This window comes from Drosophila elegans, unplaced genomic scaffold (genome assembly GCF_018152505.1).
Source record: "Drosophila elegans isolate 14027-0461.03 unplaced genomic scaffold, ASM1815250v1 contig_149, whole genome shotgun sequence".
NCBI lineage: Eukaryota > Metazoa > Arthropoda > Insecta > Diptera > Drosophilidae > Drosophila > Drosophila elegans.
The window spans coordinates 18,964,956-18,989,972 of record NW_024545513.1 but is presented as its reverse complement, the minus strand read 5'-3'; the positions used below and the strand labels follow the sequence as shown (position 1 = coordinate 18,989,972).

The window sequence follows — 25,017 nt, the reverse complement described above, 5'->3', positions numbered from 1 at the left end:
TCTTTGTCAAGTTTCTGATGCCGATGGCTGAAAATTGTTGATATTTTTCACCGTGCAGAGCTTGGGGTAGGTGGGTCAATGGCAACGCATGCCCAGGATGCCCAGGATGTCCAGGATGTCCAGATATCCAGAGTAATTGTGGATAAATGTGCCCCACCACAGGACACAAGAAAAACACACGTTCTTTAAGAAAGCGTGACACACTTTACATACTTCCACCGAGAATTAGTAAATTGTAATCCGAAAAATCGTTTTTGCAACTCCTTCTTCGCAGCGTGCCAATGCACTAGAGAGAGATGCCAGAGAGATAGGGGGCGGGAGAGGGAGAGGTAGAGGGAGAGGGACAGAGATATGTAAAGAGAGAGGCATGCTGAATATGCATTGGAATACAAAGTGTGGGATAGGATATAAAAGCATTTCTGTATCGCTATTATTCATTGGTCATGCGCAGTCAGCCGCGCCTCGTTTCCGTTCAAGAGCCGTCGAGCTGGGGCCCACTATATTCGCAATAATAGTATGCTGGGCTGTGGTATTACTTTTGGCCAAAGCACACATTTCCCTTCGCAATAGTGCCCTTCTACACTACTATCCTATCCATTTCCATCTGCCCTTTTGCACATCACCTGGGCAACATTTTCGCCTGCCCACACTTTTCTCGTGTATACGCGTCTATATGTAAGAAATATTTGTACATACAAGTGTAGTACACATGTACGTAATTGCAAAAAAAAAAAAAAAATGAAAAAAAAAAATCATTATGTGCCTTATCTGGGCTCGACTTACCTACGGAATTACAGAAAATTCACTCGAATCCATTGAAACAGTCACAGTCACAGTCGTTTAAACTAGTTATGTATTTGTTATCCTTGCGTTTAAATGTATCCTTCCGTTTAATTTTACATTGTACTGCTTTATGAACACACTCAGTTTAGTTTTTGGCCAAACAGTAAAAAAAATATGCAAAAAAATTTCATAAAATATGTATTTTATGATCTTTTCTCCTTTCGCTTTCGCTCTTGCTTTCAGCATATATATGTATATATACTTATTCTATATTTATTTTTCCCATATTTGATTAAAATGAGTTTGGTTTTTGTAACCGATTTTGCTTTTGGTTTGCGTTGCTGCTACATACACGTATATGTATATCAATCATTTGATTCTGGATAATTTGTTTGTTGGATTTGCAATTGGAATTGGATTTTCACATTTTGGCCAACCCGTTCGGCGTTTTTCATTTAATGTTCGTTCACAGTGTGTGGTTGGTTATGGATGATGTTTTTGGAAAACGAGGCTTTTACTTTTACTTCTACTACTTCCGTTCTGTTCTGTTCTTTTCTGCTCTGTTCTGCTCGGTTCTGTTCTGGCCTGACAGTAATAATTGTGTTATTTCTCGACTATTTGATGGATCTTTGGGGCGCCGACTCCGATTATTCCGATAATTCCGATTATTCTCCTATTAACTATTGCTCCACTGACTCGAACTCGGCTATTCTTGCATCTTGCACTCTTTTCAGTTTGAAACTATCACCGTGTCTCTTGCCTCGCTACCGCTTTCCGCAATTGCAAACAACGTTCTAAAGCTCTCGAACACGTCTGCAGGATTTGGGCAGGCCAGGCGAAAGGCGAAAGGCGAAAAACGATTGCCATTGCGGGGTCGACGCAGCCGCACAACCGAAGAACTGCGGATTCCGAATACCGAATTCCGAATTCCGAGCTCCGAATTCCGAGTCCCGAATCCCGGTCATCCCAACACGTCGGTCATCTCGGCCCTCTCCTCGCAGCATCTCGGCGTTTTACCATCTCAGCCCAGTTCAGCTCTCTAGGGAGCGTAGTGGTGGTGGTAGTATTCTGTCCCATCCGTACGAGTCCGAATCCGATTCCGAATCAGATTCCGAATCAGATTCCGATTCCGATTCGATTGCTAGCTCTCTCGACTGATTCGCACCGAAATTTAGTACGTGGAGGAGTAGTCGGAGGGTCCTACCAGACCTACACTCCGGGTACGTCTGTTTATGTTATGAGCGTATACCGTATAGGCACCAACCGACCCCGACCTTATAAAGTAAATACCTATACACCTATTCCTATAAAACGAAATTGGCCCAAACATGCAGCCCAAGATGGCTTCAAAGTTTTTACTGAATTTTGGGAGTGCCACAAAAATCACCATCGTTTTGAAAGAGGCTATAAAGGTATGCAACAATTATTTAACATTTATTTTGGAAGATTCCGTCATAGGTGTGCAAAAGGTGTTCTTTTAAGTGATTTTAAAACTCAATACCTAAAAAATTGGACAAAATCTTAAGAAAATCTCGGACAATGCACATAATGGGAAAATGTGAATGCCATTTGATTGAAAATTTTATGACGAATCCAACGATGCATGACACTCTAACTTCTGACAAGTATTTCCTGGGTTTTTTATTTAAAAACTGATTTTTAAGCGGTCTCTTTGGGTTTTTGGCGAAATAAGAAAATAAAACATTTTCAAAGAGTCTTTTTGATGTAACTTGGCCAAAATAAGACGCATAGCCATAAAAGTCACTGTTTTTTACAGCTGGGGACCTATAAAATCCATCCCGATCGAAATACAAACAATTCAGTTTGTTTTGATATAAAAACACGATTTTTAAAGTCGTTTTTTTAAAAATGGCCAATTTTCGCATTTTTGATAAGGGGGTACATCATCATTTTTTGCCAAAATTTGAAAACCTGGAAAAATTTTAGCTGTGAATGCCATTTGATTGGAAATTTTATGACGAATCCAACGATGCATGACACTCTAACTTCTGACAATTATTTCCCTGGCTTTTTATTCAAAAACTGATTTTTGAACGGTATTTTTGGGTTTTTGGCAAAATAAGAAAATAAAGCATTTCCTAAAAGTCTTTTTGTTGTAACTTGACCAAAATAAGACGCATAGCCATAAAAGTGACTGTTTTTTACAGCTGGGGACCTATAAAATCCATCCCGATCGAAATACAAACAATTCAGTTTGTTTTTATATAAAAACACGATTTTTAAAGTCATTTTTTTTTTAAATGGCCAATTTTCGCATTTTTGATAAGGGGGGTACATCATCATTTTTTGCCAAAATTTGAAAACCTGGAAAAATTTTAGCTGTGAATGCCATTTGATTGGAAATTTTATGACGAATCCAACGATGCATGACACTCTAACTTCTGACAATTATTTCCCTGGCTTTTTATTCAAAAACTGATTTTTGAACGGTATTTTTGGGTTTTTGGCAAAATAAGAAAATAAAGCATTTCCTAAAAGTCTTTTTGTTGTAACTTGACCAAAATAAGACGCATAGCCATAAAAGTGACTGTTTTGTACAGCTGGCGACCAATAAAATCCATCCCGATCGATTTCTCGAAAAAAAAATTTGTTTTCGATATAAAAAACGATTTTTTAAAGTCGTTTTCTTAAAAATGGCCATTTTTCGCATTTTTGATAAGGGGGTACATCATCATTTTTTGCCAAAATTTGAAAGCCTGGAAAAATTTTAGCTGTGAATGCCATTTGATTGGAAATTTTATGACGAATCCAACGATGCATGACACTCTAACTTCTGACAATTATTTCCCAGGTTTTTTATTTAAAAACTGATTTTTAAGCGGTCTCTTTGGGTTTTTGGCGAAATAAGAAAATAAAACATTTTCAAAGAGTCTTTTTGTTGTATCTTGCCCAAAATCGGACGCATAGCCATTACAGTGATGGTTCTGAACAGCTGGCATTCCCAATAAAAAATATTATCTTTAGTTAGTTGTATTCTTATAAATATTTAATTTCAAGTCGTCAAAAATTTGAATTTAATTTCAATGTAAAAAATATTAGCAGCCAGCCATTTCTCTTAGAATAATAATGCAACAGTTTTGGTTCTTTTTGAAAGATTTCATTTTTTATTCACATAAAAAGAGATAACGAGCAGATTAATATTGTTTTTGAGGGGGGATCCTAGACAAATTGTGGTGGTGTGGATTTTGAGTTAATAATTTTATCAATTGATACGTTTGAAAGGTCGGATACAAAGATTGGGGAGTTTTCTTCATTGTTTTCAGTTGTTTCTCGGCTCTGCACTTTGGGCAATAAGAACATCAAAAATACATTTATTTTATTCATTGTAAAGTTAGATATATGTGTGTATATATAGCATAAATAATGTATATTTAGGTGTATAACATTTAACACTAACAATTCTTAAGCGCGGGCTCTTCTCTCCCTCTCTTTTTCTTTCATTTTCTCTTTCTATCTCTCTCCTTCTCAGTTGCACTTACTATCGCTATCTCTGTCGTTCATTGACTCGACTGTAACATTTAATTTAATGAGGAATATGCAATCTCTGAGATTGTTTAACACATTTATCGACTCCATGAACATCTAGATTACGTATGTCAATCAAATTGTTTAATATGTAACAAGCTAATACCAAAAAAATTAAACATTTATAGTTATACGTTCTCAGTTAGTTCGATTCTTGGGAGTGGGTGAAATTCGTGGTTGGAATATTTGTAAATGTTTATAAATAGTTGGGCACAGAGCATACAAATGCAGAGTTCTCTCGATCTTTATATTTACTTCGGGTTGACCTAACATGTGTTAAAGTTCATTCAATCGTTAATCGGTATAACAATATTCTAATTCGTTTCTCGGTGTGTTTTGGTTGTTGGTTTGTTCTTTTTTACGTTTTCAGTTTTTTGGGTCTTATTTTCGTATGGTAAATGGGCTAGGATAACTCCAATTTCTGGCTTACAAAGCTAAACATAACAACTATCAACATTAAGGGTAGGCATAATAATAGCGATTTAATTATTATAATAGTAATAACGTTAGTTGCATCTTTATTTGTGTGTTTCTTGAATATAATTTAAAATAAAAATGATTAAACCATAAACAAAATAATTGCATTTTCTTTAAATCAAAAAAGTCTTTTGGAATTTCTCGCATATTCATTATATTCGTAGCTACACATAATATGTACTTTTTCTCATATAAATTATTAACTGTATAATCATTATTTCTTTTCGTGTTTTTTTTCGTGTTTCCCAAAATGTAATAAGCTTAATTTTTAACGCCATAACATATAGCTAGGCTTTTATTAGAAAACATATCTTAAATTCTCAAACAAATATAAAGGAAGTTTACAAATCAGACTTTATTTTGAAAATTAGGGCTTCCTGCTAAAAGTGTAATCAACATTTTTTTTAGAAAGTTAGTTCTTTCTTTAAATTTTGGGATTTTTAAGGTTGATATATGAATTCTTCCTTTTCAGTTTTCATTCTTCACTATAGGGAGTTCATTTATGTTTCGTAGGTATATGGCAGTCGTTATCATTGTTTTAACTTAACCTTTTGAGATAAGTTGATTATTTCTTTTAAAAATCAATATTAAAATAGCAAAAAAAAAAAAAAAAAAAAAAATTAATGTAGGTATTCATATAAAGTATGGTTTATTCTTAAACGTAAACAAAGCTACAGCTACTAATGTGTGTGTGTGTGTGTTTTTTTGTGGGTTTCATTCTCTTCTTCCGATTTTGTTCCGTACGCGCTTGGTCAGAAAGTTGGTCCACATTGAAACCTTTAATCCGTCTAATTGTGTGTGGTTTTGTGTGTGTGTTGCCTAAATACTACCACTAACCATACAACATGGTTAGTGATACTACATATAAACTTAAGACTAAGCCTGTGTAGGAGTAACATTTATTGTTATTTAAAAAAAAAACGCATCCACGTAGTTTAATTTGTTGATTTAAAGCCGTTTAAACTGAAAGATTAGAGAAAAATATATTAGCCATATAATATTGTGGTCGATGGTTGTCTAAAAGAAACGATTTTATTAAAGCCTGTTTTTTTAGACCCATTAGTATCGGTAATAAGTACTCATTCAAGAATTTAATATAGATTTGAATTTAAATACTTTTGGCTTATACACAGTTAGAAAGCCGAATTTTGGTAAATTTGTTCTGAGAAAACTATTAAATTCAATTATCTGATACTTTGTACACATCTTGTTTTATATTTTAACTGTATTTTAAGACAAAGTATTGATATCCTTAGCACTATATCTTTAGACTGGATCCGCTGAATTTGAAAAATCGAACAAAATTAAGTTTTTTGTGTTTCTTTACCAAATTCAATTAAAAAAGAAATAAATTTTTTAAAAATCTATAACTGCATATCGTTTCTTCTACTGACACCAAATTATACTCTGTTCTACTTACGCTGATCAAAGGTGCTCGGATTGATGTAGCTGATCAGATCCTGATCGGACATCGTGGTCAGCTCCTGGGGAATGGGCGGCTGCACGGCCACGGCCGCCGCCGCAGCCACCGCTCCGACCGCCGCCGGCAGGATGCTGCCCGCCGTGCTGGGTGCAGATGCCTGCTGCGTCATCACCGCTCCGTTGGTGGTCACTGCGGCGGTGGCCACCGACTTTTGCAGCGCATTCTCGCTGGCCAGCGCAACGATCAGAGATTCTTGTGGTGTCGGCGGCACCACCGGCAAGTGATGGCCATGATGGTGGCTGTTCACATGGCCAGACACGTGGCGTCCGTGCCCGTGGCCGTGACCATGCGACACACCGTGGCCATGATGGCCATGGTGCTGATGGAGACTGTGGTTCATCGACTGGAAGTTGGCCGCCTCCACAGCCACCGCGGCAGCGGCTGCTGCCGCTGTGTCCGGTGTGGCCGAGTGGTTTAGCAGTAAATTGACCAAGGGATCGGATGCCGTCTCGGCCGGATTGCCGCTTACGCCCACGGCCGCCTGCGGCGAATGGGAGTGGACGCAGCCGTGACGATGGTAGTGGTGCTGCTCCTGCTCCTGGGTGGTTATAAAGTCCGCCGCCGCCTTGATAATCATGTTGCTCACCGCCGTGGAGGTGGCCGTGGCCGCCACCTCCGGCTGCATGGCCGCCGGAGTCGGCGGCAGTGTGTCCACCACTCCCACGCCCGCGGCAGCCGTCGGCGGACTCATCATGATGTTGCTCAACGCCAAGGCGGCCACCGCCGCATCCTGCTGTGTGGGCTCCGGCTGCATGGCTATGTCGTTCAAGATCGAGTTGGCCATGGTCACCTGGTGCGGCGCCAGAATGTTGGGCACCACCGCTGTGGCGGCCCCGTTGGCCGAGCACAGAATCGTGGAGGGGGAAACGGCGGGATTCATGATGATGTCGGTGGACAGGCCACCGGATACATCGACGGCGGCCGGGGCACCCAAGGCAGCTGCTCCGACCAGCGCGGCCGCCGGCTCCGAATTGAGTATGATGTCCTGGGTGAGGGGTGAACTATTCGGCGAACTCTCGCTGCCGCTCAGCGAGCTGCTGGAGTTGGTGGAGCTGAGCGAGAGGCTGCGCTCCAGCACCACACTGGGCGGGGCAATGCCCACCTTGGCCTGCAGTATGTCGGTCAGGGCATGGTCAATCACGGCCGATGTGGTGAACAGGGCCGGCTCACTGGTGCCGTTGCTGGTGACCAGCGACGTGGACTTGGTCAGCTCATCGATGAATTTGTGCACCTGCTGCTGCTGTTGCTGCTGCTGCACCTGCTGTTGCACCTGCTGCTGCTGTTGCTGTTGCACCTGCTGTTGCTGTTGCGGCTGCTGCTGCTGTTGTTGCTGCTGTTGCTGCTGCTGCTGTTGTTGTTGCTGCTGTTGCTCCTGCATTTGCTCCTGCAACTGCTGGTGCTGCTGCACCACATGCTTCACAATCTCATTCTTGACGGCCAGCTCCACGGCGACGGCCACGGCTGCCGTATCGATGTCGACGGCTGCGGCCACGGCGGCCGCTGTTGCCGGTGCCACGACGGCTGGGAAGCCGGGCAAGCTGTTGGACTGGTCGTACATGATGGTGTCGAGGCTGGGCTTGCGCACAAAGCGATGATACTGCATGGCGGCATTCGGGCTGTCCGGTGTCGACTCGCCGGTCAGCGGACTGTGCGAGCTGCTGTCGTCCAGGAGCTCGGTCTTCAGGGCCTCCGCACTGGCGGCCACCGCGCTGAGGTGGACCAGCTGCTGGTCCGTTATCATGGGCGTGACGCTGGGCAGCGAGGAGCGACGAACGCCCATCGGTATCTGGGTGGTGATCGGAGGCGGCATCATGCCCGAATCGATCTCGTGCTTGGCCTCCACATTGTCACCTTGGGGTGGCACATTGCCGGCACCGCTGGACGCACCGCTCCAACCGCTGGAGCCACTAGCGCCGGGCGCTGCTGTGGTGTCCATGAAACCGCTCACATCTACAAGAGGAACAATGGACAGACAAGACGCCTCTTAGTAATCTCATTTTGGTGGCATGTCAAGCAATAGAATCAGAAACAGGGATCAGTGGGTCATAATTCAAAATCATAAGAAACAAAGATGTAATATAAAACAGTCGGGAAGAAATTATTATTATTATTTCTTTTTTTTTTTTTTTTTTTTTTTTTTTTTTTGTGGTCAGGGGTTTGGGAAGCGCTTAGTCCTAGGCCAGGTTTCTGAGATAGAGTCAGGGGGAGAGGAGGTATTCATCGCAGAGAGAGATCCGCCAAATCCGAGTGCCTTTCCCATCTTTTCGGGTAACTACAACTTACAAACTAAAAACAAACTTAAACTATGGCTCAAGAAAAGCACTCGAATTCGTTGGATCTGCCATCTCCGCGAGGGCAGTGGTATTTAAAGCTAAGGCTTAACGATTACTTAAAACTAGATGGCTATGTAAATTTAGTTTCTTAAGAGTATTTATGCTTGGCTTTGTTGTTTCACTGGCAAATCCTTTCACGCGGCATTCAGAAAAGGCACTACAGCAACTAGAGAGCTACGAAAGAGGTCTTCAAAGTGTGCTTAAAAACATTTGTTCAGTCCACGACACGCACAAAAATAACTGACTAAATCAAACCACACCAAGCTGTCCAAATCGATTATGATAGCAATCATTGAATACACACTAGAATTGACAAGGCAAAACCGATCAAAATTAGATCAGACAGACTCTAGGCAGTCACTAAATCAATATGTCAATCAATCAGTTATTCCTTGATCAATCACACAACTGAAGAAAAGTCAAGCAAAAGGTAACCGCTTTTTAACAAATATCTCAGAGCGACAGACGTTTACGAATCTATACCACACATCCCATTTTTACCGCCAGTCGCACAAAATCCACAATCATTCAACAACAGTCGTCAAATTCAACAACCACACCAACACACTCCAAGCATTTTTACTTAATTAATAGATTTATATCTACTTCTAGTATCTGAACTTAAGTATTACATCTTATATTGTAGGTGTTTATGGATTAGTATTAGGAGCCAGAAAACCCATCTTTCTATGATCCCAGTCTGCAATTCTCGATTCCTAAGCGGGGTCGCATTGATCTAAAGCTAGTTGTCGTTCGCTAGGCGTAATGTTGAGGCTCTGAAGTCGAGCAATGCTTGAAATTCCACTCGTTCTAGACGAGTCCCATCACTACCACCTCTTATTTAGGGTCTTTCAGAACAAGTTCCCGCTTATATTTTCTAATTTTATCAGCTTTCCTTTTATAATTTCAAGTTTATCGTTTTTACTGGGGTCTGACACTGTCATATGCATCCATATAGCTTTAGCTTTGGTCTTTTGGTCTCCATATAGAGCTGAAAATTCTGTACATGAATTGCGTGATTAGATAGTGGAGAACTGAAACTGATCTTCAAAGGGTATGCAATGAATGTTATTGTAACAATAGAGATATATCAAATCTAAGACAATCTACTTTTATGATATTGGTATTTAGGAAAAGATAGTACTAAAGAAACTATACATTTTAGACTTGTTGAAAATACCATTTTCAGAGGAACTGGGAGAGGAAATGCAGTCATTAATATTAGCTAATGAATGTATTACGTTTATGAATGAACGATTTTGACGCGAATTAGTGAATACATAAATTCAACATTTTCCATACCCAATCAAAAATCGAAGAAATTTCAGAACTAATCTATGCAAATAAACTAATCCCAACTTAATGACGATTTACGATCACAAGATCTACACAGAGAGACAGGGCAAAAAAATTAGTTAGCTTTATGTGAGTACGCAAATATATCGTATATATGTATATATATATAGATGCTTAAAGGTAATGCTCTAAGGTTATATGTGAAATGGGTTTCCCTTATAGTTAATAGTAATGGTAAATGTGTGGGTGTTTGTGTGTGTGTGTGGGGGGGGGGTAGGGTATTGTGTGTTGGTATTAATTAATAGACATATAGAAAAATGGATTACGAAATGGCAAAAAAAGAATTTGTACGTTGGTCAATCGGTAAATATTTTTGGTAATTTTTTCTGTAAGAGTTGGATGGTTTTTTTTTTTTTTTTTTTTTTTTTTTTTTTTTTTTTAACCAGTACCCTAAAAGTATCCTTGATGCCTGTGGTAGCTGTTGTTGGAGGTTAGAGATGGGGTTAGAGATGAGCAGATGTGGCTGTTGAAGACTCGATGGGGCTGAAAGTCCGTCGCTGGTCATCATTTTCCATGGGGTTGGATAGGATATTGCTTCCTCGGTGCCAAAGGTCCTTTTTGTTTGGGTATTTCTTTTTTTTAGATTTCTATGTGTCTGTGTGACGTGTATGGGTGTGTGAGTATCTATCGCCATCGAACGCAAGCGATTGGCAGTCACTTATCGAGCGATTGCTGCAATTCTATCGATATCATCGCTTTTGTCCAGCGTTGCTTTCCAGGCAAGCTTTAATTTTTTCGCTTTTCGTCGGCCTCTTTGCTATAGTTATGGTTTTGTGTTTGTATGTATCGAGAGATACAGGATATATCGGTGTCTCTATACTTGTTATATCGACTGTCGATTAATGACTTAATTTGGATTTAATTTTGGCCTTGCATTTTATAGCACTCAAAAATTTACATATTTGACTATATAGTTAGATTGAGCACCTAAATTGCTAAGAGAAGGGGAAGGAGGAAGAATATAAAGTAAAAATATATATATGCATATTTTTTTGGGAGGAGGAGGAAGTTTTTTTGTATAGTGGAGGGGGGATTTTTTTTTTTAGTTTTTAAGACATCCTGTTCTTTCCTGACTTGAGAAACAGGTTTTTATTTACGGGGGGATCTGTTCATCTTGTCTGGTTTATAGATATATCCTCCTGATTTTCTGCTGCTTCTGCTGCTGCTGATTCATCGTGTGTCGTTTTATTTTCGGTTTCTTTTTATGTTATCGCTCTGGTTGAGCTTTCCTTCATCTGTTTTGGATATTTTTCTCGGCTGAACTTGATCAAGAAAACTCTGCACTTCATTCAATGAACCCCCGGCACAAACACGCACACAGGCAAACAAACAAACACACGCGCAAACACTCGACCAAGCAAACAAACAAGCAAACAAACACACGTAAATTAAGCCAGAAGAAAAGTCCCCCAGGGGAAGCGAAACTTTTATTTTTTTTACTTGTAAAAATAGCAAGGAAAGTCGACTCCAGTTATGGATGAAAATGTTCTCTACACAGAAAATAATATTAAAATGGAGTCCAATACGGATTGACGTGCCTTGCACATCCAAAAAAAAAATCTTCTATTCTATTCTTCTTCATCGCGAAGGATCCGTTTGCAGGGGAAATCAAGTTCATTCATTCAGCAGTGTTGTTTCGATCAGTTTCCGGTTCCGGTCGTTTTTTTTTTTTGGACGGGACAAAGAGAGAGAGGGGCAGAGAGAAAGAGTGAGAGACGGGAGGTGGGGGAAGACTGGAGAAATCGATTCTCCGAAGATTTGCACCGTCCTGTGCCTTAATCATTTATGGTTATTAATTTAATTTAGGTTTTTTTGTTTTATCATTCTTGGTTGTGCTTATAGATTAAATTATACTTTTTTGTGGGATTTCGTTTTCCTTTTTTCCTACTTAAAAATATATGGTATTGATTTTTTCATGCGTTATTCGGTGCAAAAGAAAAAGTAGTAGAAAGTATGAAAGGAAAAGGAATAGAATAGGTGGCAGGCAAAATATGAGCAACAAATTTCTCTTCTTAGTGGCCTATTTATGAAATTTCATTCATTTAGTATATATGATGATAAGGCAATGAACTCGAGATCTTTTAGTTATTTATCAGGTAAAATGTATGGAGATAATTCAGTTAAAGTAATCGCTTAAGTCTTAAACTAACTATGATTTATATTCGAAACTTGTATTAGATTGTATGCTAATTCTGAAACGTTCCAGTCTTTTATCTTGATTGAATAACTTGTATAGCTTTCTTAAATTCGTCACATTTAGCTTATTTTGGTAGGCATCTTTTGGTAGGTGAAAAACACCTATATTTCGCAATATTTTGTTAACTTTTCTTTGTTCGGTTAGCCACACACAGACGTGTTAATTGTTAAATATATAATAAAAAGCCAGCAGGGAGAAGGAGTCAGAGAGAAATAGAAGATACATTGAAGGGAAAAGGAAAGAACAGAATAACGCATGAAGAGATCAGATTGATTTACCTATCGCTTATCGATTTATATGTTTGTTATATAGTTATATTTTTTTTAACCATAAACGGTTCTAGTTTAGCTAATTTGGTTTTTGAAAAAATAATAAACGAAAAAAAAATGTCAACTTCGAGGAGGCACTAGAGGTAGACTAACAATGGCATTAAACATACGTTTTTAATAACTGCCTAAGCCTGCCTACCTCACATATGTATCTTATTCTCATTTTTTTTTGGTTTGTTTTGTTTTTTTTTTTTCGTAATATTGACAAGAGTTTTTCGATTATTTCTTTGTGGTTTCTACATAGCTAACGACTCGCGATCTCCGGCTGGGAGTTTGTGGTTGGTAAATCGGTTGGTTGGGTGCAAACGAACGCTTAGTCAACAAATAGATACCTTGGGTGTGGACTGTGTTACTTAACGTGCTGGCCGCCGCCAGCGTCGTGTACTGTCCCTTGGGCGTGTAGGTGAACGTGTGCGGCTCGCTCTTCTTGCCGCTCGAAACGATGGACACCTGCACCTGGACCGGCTTCAGGATATTCTGGTGCAGATACGGCGGCACCGTGCAAATCAGATGGGTCTGCAAAGGCAATGGCAAATAGTTATTCAAATCAAAAACAACAAATTAAATTGTTATAGCAAACAATCAATGAAATCAAGTTGCAGAATTGTTTGATAGCAACAATTAAACTTAAGCCCATTTTAACATTTGTTTTACTTTCAAATGCATTTAGTTTAACATTTACTAAAGTCCCAATTCAATTAACAATGCTTTACTTCGTCCACAATGGTTGAATTCCATTAATTTTTCAATGGAGATTGGCACACACCTGGTGGAGATACTCCTTGTCCGGCAGAACGCTCTGTTCCCAGAGGGCGGCGGTTCCGCCGATGAGCTGCTGACGCACCGCAATCTCGGTGGCCGGATCGTCGCCATTGACGCTGTCGTAGGTCTCCTGGAATACCACATGCGTGTCCTTCAGAAAGTTCTTGCCGATGATGAAAAGCTCGAGGCCGCCATCCACTGGGCACGAGTTCAATGACTTCTTGCATATCTCCGGCACGCCAGGTGGTTGAGCTAAAGCACGGAAATATATTTTAGGAAGATTTCACAAATAAAATGAGTTTGCTATACTCACTGCAGATGATGGGATTCGAGCAGACCTGCAGGGTCTCGGTGGTGCCATCGTCGCGGGTCAGCTGGGTGCGGAACACCATTCGGCAGCGGGTGGACTTCTTCTTATTCTTCTGGGCCAGGTGCTCCGGAAAGCGGTGCTCCACATCCACATTGCGTTCCTGCGGATGCAATGATCATCAATTAGATTTAAGAAATAAAATTAGGTTAAACTGTATTTCTATTATAAAACATATTTTGTATTTCTTTACATTTTCTTATTACATGATTTTATGTAAAGGTTACTTATTTATTTAACTATATTTAATTGTATTTCTATTTTAATATCTATTGTCTATTGCTTTTTATTTTCTCATTTGATAGTTTTTTAAACTTGTGTTTCTTTCTTAAATTTATATTGGATCATCTGCATTTTAATCATAATCATAATCAAAAACTGTTGATTTTGCCAACACAAATTTAAACACAACCCTTCTTATAATAACCACAACAATTCAGAGCTCAAGTATTCGTCTATGTATGTATCTCTAAGTTTAGCTCTCATTTACTCTACTTGAACAGACAAATTAAATAAACTATATATATTGAAGCCTTAAGCTTTCAGTTTGTAAATAAATAAATAAATACATATTCTCTGCATATTTGTTTCGCAACGCACCTTCAGGATGCCAACGCAATCGCAGGTGATGGTCATGTCCGTTTCGGGCTTGAAATCGATCTCGATGACCATGGTGCCGTCGACCTTCTTCTCGTTGCACTGCGTCGAGTTTTTGCCGGCGACCTTGCAGGCCTGGTAGAACATGTGCGGCGCCACACGGCCAATGTCCGTGCCGATGAAGACCTGGAGGACGGCGTTCTTGTCGTAGCCGGCCAGTCGGACGATGGGGAATCCGTTGCCACTGCGATCCTTGACGGCGCCGCGGCTGCCCTCCGTTTGGTAGCGGGCCCGATGCTGCTGCTCCGGCTGCGAGACGATCTCCAGCTGCACCTGGCCATCGTTGGAGCTGGCGATGCTGTTCAGCGGCGTGGTGGGCTGGCGTTTGTTGGCCACCCGCGTGACAGTCCTGGCCGATATGAATCTGCGGGTTAGATTGAGATCATCGAAATGTGTTAGTCTTTAACACACTGGCACAACAACGTTTCCATTCGATCGTTAAAGATCGATCGCACGCTGGTGGTTTATTTGTCTAAGGATCGTTAAATGTCTGGCACGTCTTGTACTTGAACTTTGGCCGTTTGTTCGTTTGTCCGTTTAAAGAAATACAAATCTAGATTCAATTTGATTTGGGTTAAATGATTTATGGTTTAGTTTTCACATATGCTGGCCAAAATAAGGGATGCTTGGGGCATGAAATGAGATGAATTCTTTTTTAGACACAAAGATATTGGCTACATAGCTACGAATATAGATACGGATTTAGTTAAATATGTAGAGCTAAAAAATGAATGATATATGACTTTGTCTGTGTTAATTACTCACAAACATACACACACTCTCACACACAAACACACACATGAAACATAAAAAAGCCGAAAAGGAATTTTTCGCAAGTTTTCATTGCTGCACTTTGCATTTGGTTCGGTTCGGTTTGGTTTGGTTTGGTTCGTTTTGTTTAAATAAATCTTAGCTTTGACCAATTGTTTACCATTGCTTCGAATTGTATTGCTTTTGTTTACAAACGGACACATACGCACATATATAAACAAAAAAAAAATATAAACAGATAAACGGGAAACAAACACACATTGAGCAATTATTAAGGAACAAAAGTCAAAGCCATCTAAGTAAATACTTTGCGACTAACAAAAGTTCTGGCTCTACAGTATGCGAAAAGTCAATTATTCTTTCACCGAAATAATTTTATTTGGTTTTTCACATTGTTTTTCGGTGTCTAACAATTTTGGAATGTAAATTTGTTTTTTGTTTTATACTCTAAAAATATTGTCTAGATATTGTTGATCAACTAAAACAATTTAAGGCCACTTTTCCTAGATTTTTTCTTTTACCTCTCCTCGCACATCCTTTTTGATGACTAAACATTTATAGTTCCAATTTTGAGGGGTATACCTTTTTCTTGTCTCTTTGATTAAACAAATTTGCTTGGCAAAATATGTTATTTTCAATATATTCAATTATATCGATCAATTGTACATATTTAAAATTTTTTTTTGATAGCGACTGGAAATCTGAAAATCAGCGAATATTTTTTGTTTTTGCCATACTTTTTTTTATATACAAATATTTTAAAATAAAAATGTTATAGAAAACGACTTTCAAAACAATTCTACAGACAATTTGCAGTGTAGATAAATTTATTTTTGCTTATATATTCTGTTTGTCTACAATGCACCCTTTTCTCTTTTTACCAATATTTTGTGGCTCAACATTTTAGCTAATCCTTATTTTTGCTTACATAGTTTCGATCAATTAATTTCATTTAGTCATGGAACATTTACCAAAAAACTTGTTTGGATATTTTGTGTGGCAAACTCTGTTTTCTTTTTAGCTGCAAAAGAAAACACGTTGCTTACTTTGTCTGATTGTTGTTGTTGTTGTTGCTGTCGTTGTTGCTGCTGCTGTTGCTGCTGATGCTGCTGATGAGCGGCAGGAGGCTGACAGAGGGCGTGGCCGCTGCGGGGGCGGCGACAGGAGGAGGTGTGGCATCCACAGTGGATGCGACAGCCACCGAACTGGCAATCTTTCGGATAAACTCATCCTCACTGCAGGCATCATCGTTGTCCAGTTCCACTTGATTGCATTCTAGCTTCTTGCGTTTGATGTGCTTCCCATGACGATTATGGTGGTGATGATGGTGTTGCTGTTGCTGCTGCTGTTGTTGCTGCTGCTGTTGTTGTTGCTGCTGCTGTTGCTGCTGCAACAGCAATCCGTTGTATTGAAACTGTTGCTGCTGGGTCTGCTGTTGATGTTGCTGCTGTTGCACCTGATGTTGTTGCTGCTGCTGCTGCTGATGCTGCTGATGCTGCTGTTGTTGCAGGTTGAATGCATTGACTGCTGCTGCAACGGCTGCTTCGGTGGCCTGGAATACCCCACCAAAGGGAACGGAGCTGCTATTGCCACCGGCTGTCGTCGAGTTGCTGTCGTTCACAAAGCCCGTGTCCTCGTCCAAACTGGTCGGCGTCGAGGTGGCCGAGTCCTCGGAGGAGGACGCCGAGAGCAGATCCAGATCCTCCAGATAGTGGCTCATGGCGTGCCGCGATCTATACATTAACATATATATACAGACATTCATGTACATGGATACACAACAGCAACACACGCACGAATTATAATAATTCTCTGTCGTCAAATTTCGGTATTAAATAATTTTAGTCTGAATAACTAAAAGTCTTTAAATGGGAATAGCGCCTCAGCAGTTTCAATTTTTTTCAAATTATTTTTCCTACCTTACATACAAAAACTCATCCGAATTGTGTCCTACATTTATTTTTAATTTACAAGTATGTATTAAAAAAAACATATGCATTTGCAATTGATTCACTAAAAAACATTTACTAGAACCTAGGTTTACTTTTAAGAGATAGGAAAATAAATATAAATCGAGTTCAAATGCGCCAATCAATGTCCGAATGCATTTAAAATGCATTGAGCGAACCCAAATGGACAATCATCTCCATACAAACAAACTAAACTGAATATAACTGAGCGGATCTGAACGGAACTGAACGGAACTAACGGCCTGAACTCAATCGAGGACTGACTTTGATTTAAGTCGGCAGGAAAAATCAAGTGAACATCATAGTTGAAGGTTGAAAAAATAAAGAAATTTACTTGGGGATTGAAAACTTGGAAAAAAAATGCAATATACCTAGAACCTTGGCAAATGCAATTTAAACGACATTGGTGGAAAAACCAAACATACCTTATGCTATTTAAATAAAATATTTTTTTATAATAGTCTAATTTGACTACAATTTTACTCCACCTGTATTTAAATAAATATATTTTTTTCAACTGATATAAAATAGGTTCAATTAAACAAAATCTAGCCACAATTAAAACAAATAAACGATTTGTTGACAGTTAATTAAATAAAACAAGTTCTTTGTCAGTTTAGTTTGTTCCAGTTCAGTTGGCGAAATATATGTTCATCAAAGCTACTCATTGCAAAGCAATAACAGATTCATTTTAGTTGTGGAACTAGTTTGCCTATTAGCGAATCAAACTGATAGAAGTCGTATGCCATAATGTTCCCTGCATCCATAATGCTATACGTAATCTCTCGCAGATACTGCGCTTCAATCCTAATCCAAATCAGGCGAATGGAACACTTAAACACTAAGAGTGCAGCCGATTGATAAGAAGCGGAGCAGAGGGAAGGGAAATTCACGAATCGCAAGGCGAACGGCGGCAACAGTGCGTATAAGTAATCGCGTCCACAGAGTAATATCCACAAGAAAACAATCCCACATCCAAAAGTCATTGGCCAAAGTGCGAAAGGAAATGCGTATTTTCATATATGCAAATTAAATAAATCGCCAAAGAATGTGCAAATCTGCAAGATCAACAACGAGAACGCTAACAAAAAAAACCGAAAAGAGAAAAAATCAACAAATGAAATCTTCTGCAAAAAAAAACATGTTTAAAAAATATTTAGTAAATTCTTATTCATATGGAAATGCATTCGGAATTTTAATTGATAACATGAAGGTGTTCTTTCATAATTAAAAATTCTTAGTTTTGTGGAGCAACTGAAATATTTTTAGAATATTTTTTGAGAACATTTTTGACAACGATATAATATGAAATGCAAGCTGAAAAATCTATTTTTGCTTAATAAAGAAAAAATGGTACATCAAGAGAATTATTTATCGCGTTGTAATAAAATTAGCCAGAAATGTAGTTAAGAAGCTTCTTACAGCAGCTAGAAACATGCAAAGGTATTGATTGTTTTGTAAATAATCGATAATAATAAAAGGCAGCCACTTAGCCATCAACCCATGTACCCGGCAATTAACCAAAGCCCTAAATAAACCTCATAAAAATCACAACACTTCCATTGTTTTCCCTTTACATTTTTTTCAGAGATAAGGGGCAACCCCAAAAGCCAAACACCTTCTGAATTAACCCACCTCCTACCCCCTTTTGCCTTTTTTAATTTTCAGATTCCCAACTGCAATTTGCAATTGGAGGAGGGTTCGAAAAACTGATAAGCTGATAAGATAATGCGGCGATTTACACAGATAGGGGCATGCAATTACAATAGCTACAGCTACAAAATCACAACAACAAAGGTCGAAATAAACAACACACACACACACCCGTACACACACACAACAGCACAAACAACAACAATATAATGAGCCCGCAGACCCAGAGAATGCCATATGAAAATGTTATTCTTAATCCATATCGTATGAAGCCAAATCGTAGTAATCATATTCACCATGACCTACCTAGAAAACCAGTCTCACAAGAGTCAATAACCAACGTGGAAAATAAAAAGGCATATATGTGAACTATCGCCAGAAGATTTGCAAAATTGATTTTGAGGATTCTATGTATAAAAGCATTGCATTCAAATGCAAAACTTCTCAAATAGTTTAAACTCTTTGTCTACATATTTTGTATTTCAATAAATAAGTTTCTAAAATTTACTACCCACAAATTGTATTATCTTTTAAACCAAAAATTTTCGATCCACATGTTAAATTGTTATAATACTATTAAGTAAGTTATCAAGATATAAAACCAAATTTAAAATGATGTCCATTCGAAATCAGTTTTAAGTTCGTCAATATTCTATTTCTCACTTGGGTTTGCAGAAAATAAATGACATTATCACTATGAAAATTGATGTTTTCCTCGATCGCCAGTCAAACACCTGCGTTGCTATCGATACAAAAGCCTGGACTGTACTGAATGCAATAGATAGAGCCAACAGCCAACAGCTACGGAATTTTAAAGAAGCCACATTTCCAGTGGGTTTCAGCTATTTGAGCCTGAGCCTTCAGAAAAACAAACATCGTTCCGTTTAAACGCAAGGTGTTCCGTTTCAAACCAATAAACAAATAAAATTAAACACTTTAAATGCGGCAAGCTAACCATTACAATCCAGAAGTAAACTTTAATATTTTCTCCCTTATTATCTAACCATATATTTAAATAAATTTTTGACTAGATTTTAATGGGTATACAAAAAAATAACTTATTAATAATAATATAAAACTATAAATCCCCAAAGTTCACTAGAATATTGTTAGGCCCACTAGAAATTCTCGTTAACGAACAAAGGGAAAATAAAAAAATGATTTTATAGCTAGCCCTAGAAGCCCTTCGATCTGACAATATTTCCCTTTTGAACTTTAAAGCTAGCAAATTCGAAATATTACTTCTCTGCATATGTGCATATGTAGTTTTGTGCATCAGAGTGTGGGTGTATTTTGCGGTGAGGCAATCAATATTCATTCACTCGAAATCATGAATCAAACGCAAAACGAAATGAAATCATGAGCTGGCAATTATCTCGAGTCGCGCCTGCGCATGAACTCTGATGAGAAGATTTGGAGGCTGAGAGGGGGACTTTAAGTGGCTGGAGTTGAGGGGCAAAGTGTGACAGTGGACAGTTGACAGTGGACAGTGACTCACCTTGATACAGGTATCGCTCGTATTAAATGCTGCTGCGGTGAATGTTGCTGCTGTTGTTGCTGCTGCTGCTGCTGTTGTTGCTGCTGCTGTTGCTGCTGCTGTTGTTGTTGCTGCTGCTGCTGTTGCTGCTGGTGGTGCTGCTGATGCTGCTGCAACGTGTTGCTGGCCACTGCAGCAGCTGCTGCGGCCGCCGCGGCAGCCACTGTGTTGGTTAGAGCACTATTGACCATCAAAGCGGATCGCTGGCCGGAGTTGCTGCCATGGACCGCCGGATCAACCGATCCGCCCGCTCCTGCCGAGGACCTCATCTCCGTGTGCTGATCGAAGCCCAGGCCACTGTCGTTCGAATTGTCGCAGGGCGGCGGATGGGGTCTCTGTGGTATTCGCTTTCCAGGCACGATTTTGCCGGGACCCGTCTGCAAAAATGTCACAGAATTGAAACCATCAATACAATAAACTAACAAGCGTGTATTAAAGATATTACTTAAAATAAATAAATAATTATTAAAATACCTTTAGCAAATAAACTTTATAAATATCAGGTCTTCTGGCCGTAGAGATGTATAAAGTATATATTTTCTAGTTATGTTTATTTTATAAAAAAGAAATTACAAAAAATTACAATATCAAATGAGTATTAGAGATATCTTGTGGGATCTACCAATTAAAATTACTTTAACAAATTAATACAATAAATAATAAACCCAATTTTGAAATCATATAGTTCAAAGAACTATTAAATATTGTTAATTAAAACACCTTTACCAAGTGATTTCAATAAATATTGGCTCTTCTAACAATAGATATTATTTATATTTATTTAAAAAAAAACAACCAAATATAGAGTCGAAGGCCACCGGCTTAATTTGTTAAATAAACAATAAAATTAAATTAACCAATGTATACAATAAATATTAAAAAGAGTTCTGTAATAATATGGCTAATTCGAATGTGATCCTTATGTTAAATTTTCTTATATTTATTTAACATCATATTTAATTGATTTCGAATTATTTACTTACCCTGGTAATAGTATGCAGCTTGCCGGGCAATCCCTTGCCCGGTTGTCTTTTCGATGGTATGCGAAATCCCTTCCGATGTATTCGGGCACTCATTGTGGAATTGGTGGACATGGTCATCCTCATGCCTAAAAGAAAAATGAACAGAAATCATAATTAAACAAGGTTTCAATTTATTGAAATCTATTGAAATTCTTGATTAAACCCATATAAATATGGAATTACAAGGGAAGGTGCCAGTGAATAGAACAAATAGTAATAGAAATCAATGTTGTTTTGTGGGTAATGTTATAGTAATATGTGATTGCCATTAGTTTTACTAGAAAAGCTCCTCATTTTCAGTTCTATATAGCGCCTATGGTAGTGGCTTCATTGAAACACAAAAGAATTAAAATCCAGATAGAGAGGAACCAAGAAAATATCGTCCGATTTGTGGTCCCCGTTCGCAAGTTGCAAGTTATATGCCAGGGAAACTGATAATACTGCGACGCTCGGCCTGTGGGGTGCATTGAACTCCGCCGGAGAGTGCAAACCCCGGAGATCTAAGGTCCGTAGAGTCGGCAGCATAGAATCTGTTGCAGCTGCAGTTCCAGCTGTTATTGTAACAATGATGATGGTGATGGTGATGGTGATGGTGATGGTGATGGTGATGCTACTGTTGCATTGCATTCATTGTTGATCTCAATTGAAGCTCAATTTCCATTTGCATTCATTTTCGTTTTCGCATTCGCATTTCCATTTCAATTTCAACAGCAGTTGCCGCCGTCGCAGTTTCAGCGTTATATTTTGCTCTACATGGAGTTGTGTTGCCTATAAACACTTCTGTATATGTACACATGTATATCATCTGGCTGGGTGCTGTTTGTGTATTATCATGGGCAGCGGAACAATGAGCCGGAGTGCGCTGATAAGGAAGCCAGACAAACCCAGCCAAACCAAACCAAACGGACCCAACCCCAAGCCCAACACCAACGCCAACCCATTAACAAGCTGCGACTCCACTCCACTCCACTCCACTACACTACACTCCACTACACTCCACTCCCCTGCCTCCCCACCTCGTTTTATTTTTTTTTTTATTACCCCGTTTTCGATCGTATATTTGGCTAGCGCTTCTTTATTTGTTTATAATTGTATAAAAAAAAAAAAAAAAAAAAAACGCCAAACGCCTGCCTTTCTCTACTGGTTTATTTCGCAGAACATTTAATTAAAATGCAAATCAATTGCAAATAAAATTTGATAATTTCTTGGGGGGCGCAGACAAGTGGAACTCAACTTGGGTTTACATATGTATATCGCCATATATAGGGGTGCAATCTGGGGACTAAAATGTTTGTTGGGATAGGCCAAAGTGGAAGCAAAAAATAAAAGGGAAAACAGAATGATTAGAAGACGAGACAGATTTTAGGCTATGCCACTTAAGCTTAAAAGTATGTATTATAATAGGATGTACGTTTAATAGTAACATATGTATTATAATGTTGCAAATTTTTAGTAGTCATATTCTTCAAATTAGTTCTATATTCTTTAAATTACAATACATATATATGTTTATAGGCATTGTATCAAGTCACGGCATGTCGCGACATGTTCATTAGAAACCTATTGTAAAAAATTATTTATGTTTATCAAATTATGACCGTTTCTACAAACAAATAAAGATATTTTGTAATGAAATGCCATTTAAGTTTAAAGGCACTGTACACTTACACTTACACTGTATAAGAATAAAATATCGTGTGAAATTTAGTGTGAAAATGTAATAAATGTTGTCAAATAAAATTCATATTTCTAACATACATAGGTTTTAACACCCCTCTTTCCGAAATCCATTTATTTCCAGAGAAATCTGCTATGATTGTATGTTCCGTTCCTTAATTCCGGTAAAATCGTTAAATAATTACGAGCTTATTTACGAGATAAGAATCGAGCAAACAATAGCGCCTTTGATAGCAGCAACGAAAACAAACAAACTTTGATCTCCAATTACGAAGATCCCTCGGTGACGTGCATTGCGCTCCAAACAAATGTATGTACATATAGATATACAAATTAGGGAGGTGAGAAAATCTGTTCGACTCTTGGCCTTTATGATGCCATACCATACCATACCATAAGTAAAAACACCCACGCGATCCGCACCCTTTTGGCCTAACCTTGGGTGGAAATCAAACAAACAAACAAGCAAACATTTATTACTGGGCTTGCGGAACGCGCCTACCTGCAGAACCCAAATAAATGGGAACTGGGAACTCGGGAACTCGGGAACCCGTTAACCTGGGAAGAAATGGGCTTTACCTGTGATCGCTACAGATAAGAGCGGCTGGGATTGGGATCAGAGGGGATACGGCCTTTTGTTTCCAAGGGGCTAAACTGCCGCCTCATGCCGCTGATACAGATGCAGATACCACAGATAAATGGATACGTTAACGATACGACAATCGCGCCTAAAAGCCATTGTTGCTTTCATCCACCTATCATGATATTATGGTATACTAGACATTGCACTCAATTGGCAGACAAAAAGCGTGCTTTAATTCAATTCTCACCGGAGATCAGAGCGAGGTTGGCATAAAGAGTTCCTCCCCCCAAAGTTATGTAGTTAAACACAGATGGTGCTGACGCTGCTTGCAGGTTCTATAATTAAACACAGACTCCTTGAGCGAAATAACAGCTTCGGAGAGGTCAACCCCAAAACAGATTGTCAATAAAACAATGGCGAGGGAAATAAAGTGTATTGAACCTGCCTGACCCACTGTGCCCGCCCCACCATCAACCGCAATAGTGAAAGATGAGCGCCAACACCGCCCCTCCCACCGACCAGAGGGTCGAAATAATAACGGAAATTAAAGGAGGAGTCTGGACAATTTGTTTGATTGAAAGGCACTAGTCCAAAATTAACAAAAGTGCAACATTTCACTCAGCTTAACAATTATTATTGGAATTGCTGAGATCCCAAGCAAACGGCAAAAGAGAAATCTGTTTTAATTCACTTTGTTGTTAAGTAGTACAAGTTTGTGGTCTTTTGAAACAAATAAACTGGTTTTATAACTTTACAATGCTTTGCATATTGACTGACTGATCTTTTAACTTTACGTTATACAGAGGAAATCTCTACATTTTAAAATAAAAAAAAAACCTTCAAGTAATTGCCGCCGTTGCCATACTACTCAAAATTTCTCTATGAAAATTGTATAAAATATTTTTTAAATGTTATAATGTAAAATTGATATTCCAGAACATATTTAAACTGTTTCGTCGAGGAAAAAATTACCAAAAATATGTTGTTTTTAACGGGGATTTGCCCTACTCCCCGCTTAAGCATCATCAAAGTTCCATAATTTCTATATCCGATTTGTAGGATCCACGCCCATTATCAACCAATTGTTCTCCTTTTTGGATCATATTTGTCACCATCCAATTAGCGGGTTGGTCAAGTGTTTCGGAGTTTGATTGGATGGCTCGGGCCCCTTGGCTTTATTATTTACTGCTTTGCGTGTAATCTTATCGCCACACCAAACTTGGCAACTGGCGAAAAGCGTTAAACAAGAACCCAAACCTGATATGGAGAAAGAAATTGAATCACCAGCGACAACTGGCGCCTCTCGCGTAATTGAAGATTGGAGAGCTCGGCATTTCTGGTTGGATCTTCGAGGCGAGGAAATTCCAAGTGTACTCGAACACCTATACCGATTATGACATGTTATCAAAGGCGAAGCGAGAGATTTGTTTTCAAAGCAATTACGGCGTGTTGCCGATAAGCCAGCCATTAGCATTGAATGTTGGGATGGTACAATTAAGGTGATGTCTAGATTC

At 38.9% G+C, this 25,017-nt stretch overlaps 2 protein-coding genes across 21 annotated transcripts in view; both read right to left on the bottom strand.

Moving 5' to 3' along the window:
- LOC108138520 (zinc metalloproteinase-disintegrin-like batroxstatin-2) overlaps positions 1–1,609 on the bottom strand; it is a 30,521-nt gene extending 28,912 nt beyond the window's left edge. For 11 of the 16 annotated variants that reach the window (XM_017260773.2, XM_017260771.2, XM_017260768.2 and 8 more), the window contains exon 1: positions 784–1,608. The gene's annotated coding sequence lies outside the window, so the exon portion shown is untranslated. Of the gene's footprint in view, positions 1–783 lie in introns of all 16 variants that reach the window. The other 5 variants (XM_017260775.2, XM_017260776.2, XM_041708275.1 and 2 more) reach the window with 1 other exon arrangement.
- A 2,276-nt stretch (positions 1,610–3,885) lies between these two features.
- LOC108138528 (nuclear factor of activated T-cells, cytoplasmic 1) overlaps positions 3,886–25,017 on the bottom strand; it is a 46,605-nt gene continuing 25,473 nt past the window's right edge. For 2 of the 5 annotated variants that reach the window (XM_041707166.1, XM_017260789.2), the window contains exons 2-10: positions 21,205–21,329; positions 20,183–20,598; positions 16,108–16,794; positions 14,234–14,654; positions 13,580–13,736; positions 13,271–13,518; positions 12,837–13,020; positions 6,227–8,239; positions 3,886–5,769 (exon numbers count right to left, since the gene is read on the bottom strand). In XM_041707166.1, the coding sequence (XP_041563100.1) occupies positions 5,765–5,769; positions 6,227–8,239; positions 12,837–13,020; positions 13,271–13,518; positions 13,580–13,736; positions 14,234–14,654; positions 16,108–16,794; positions 20,183–20,598; positions 21,205–21,329 (4,256 nt within the window). In that variant the 3' untranslated portion in view covers positions 3,886–5,764. Of the gene's footprint in view, positions 5,770–6,226; positions 8,240–10,717; positions 10,914–12,836; positions 13,021–13,270; positions 13,519–13,579; positions 13,737–14,233; positions 14,655–16,107; positions 16,795–20,182; positions 20,599–21,204; positions 21,330–25,017 lie in introns of those variants that run through there. The other 3 variants (XM_041707168.1, XM_041707167.1, XM_041707169.1) reach the window with 2 other exon arrangements.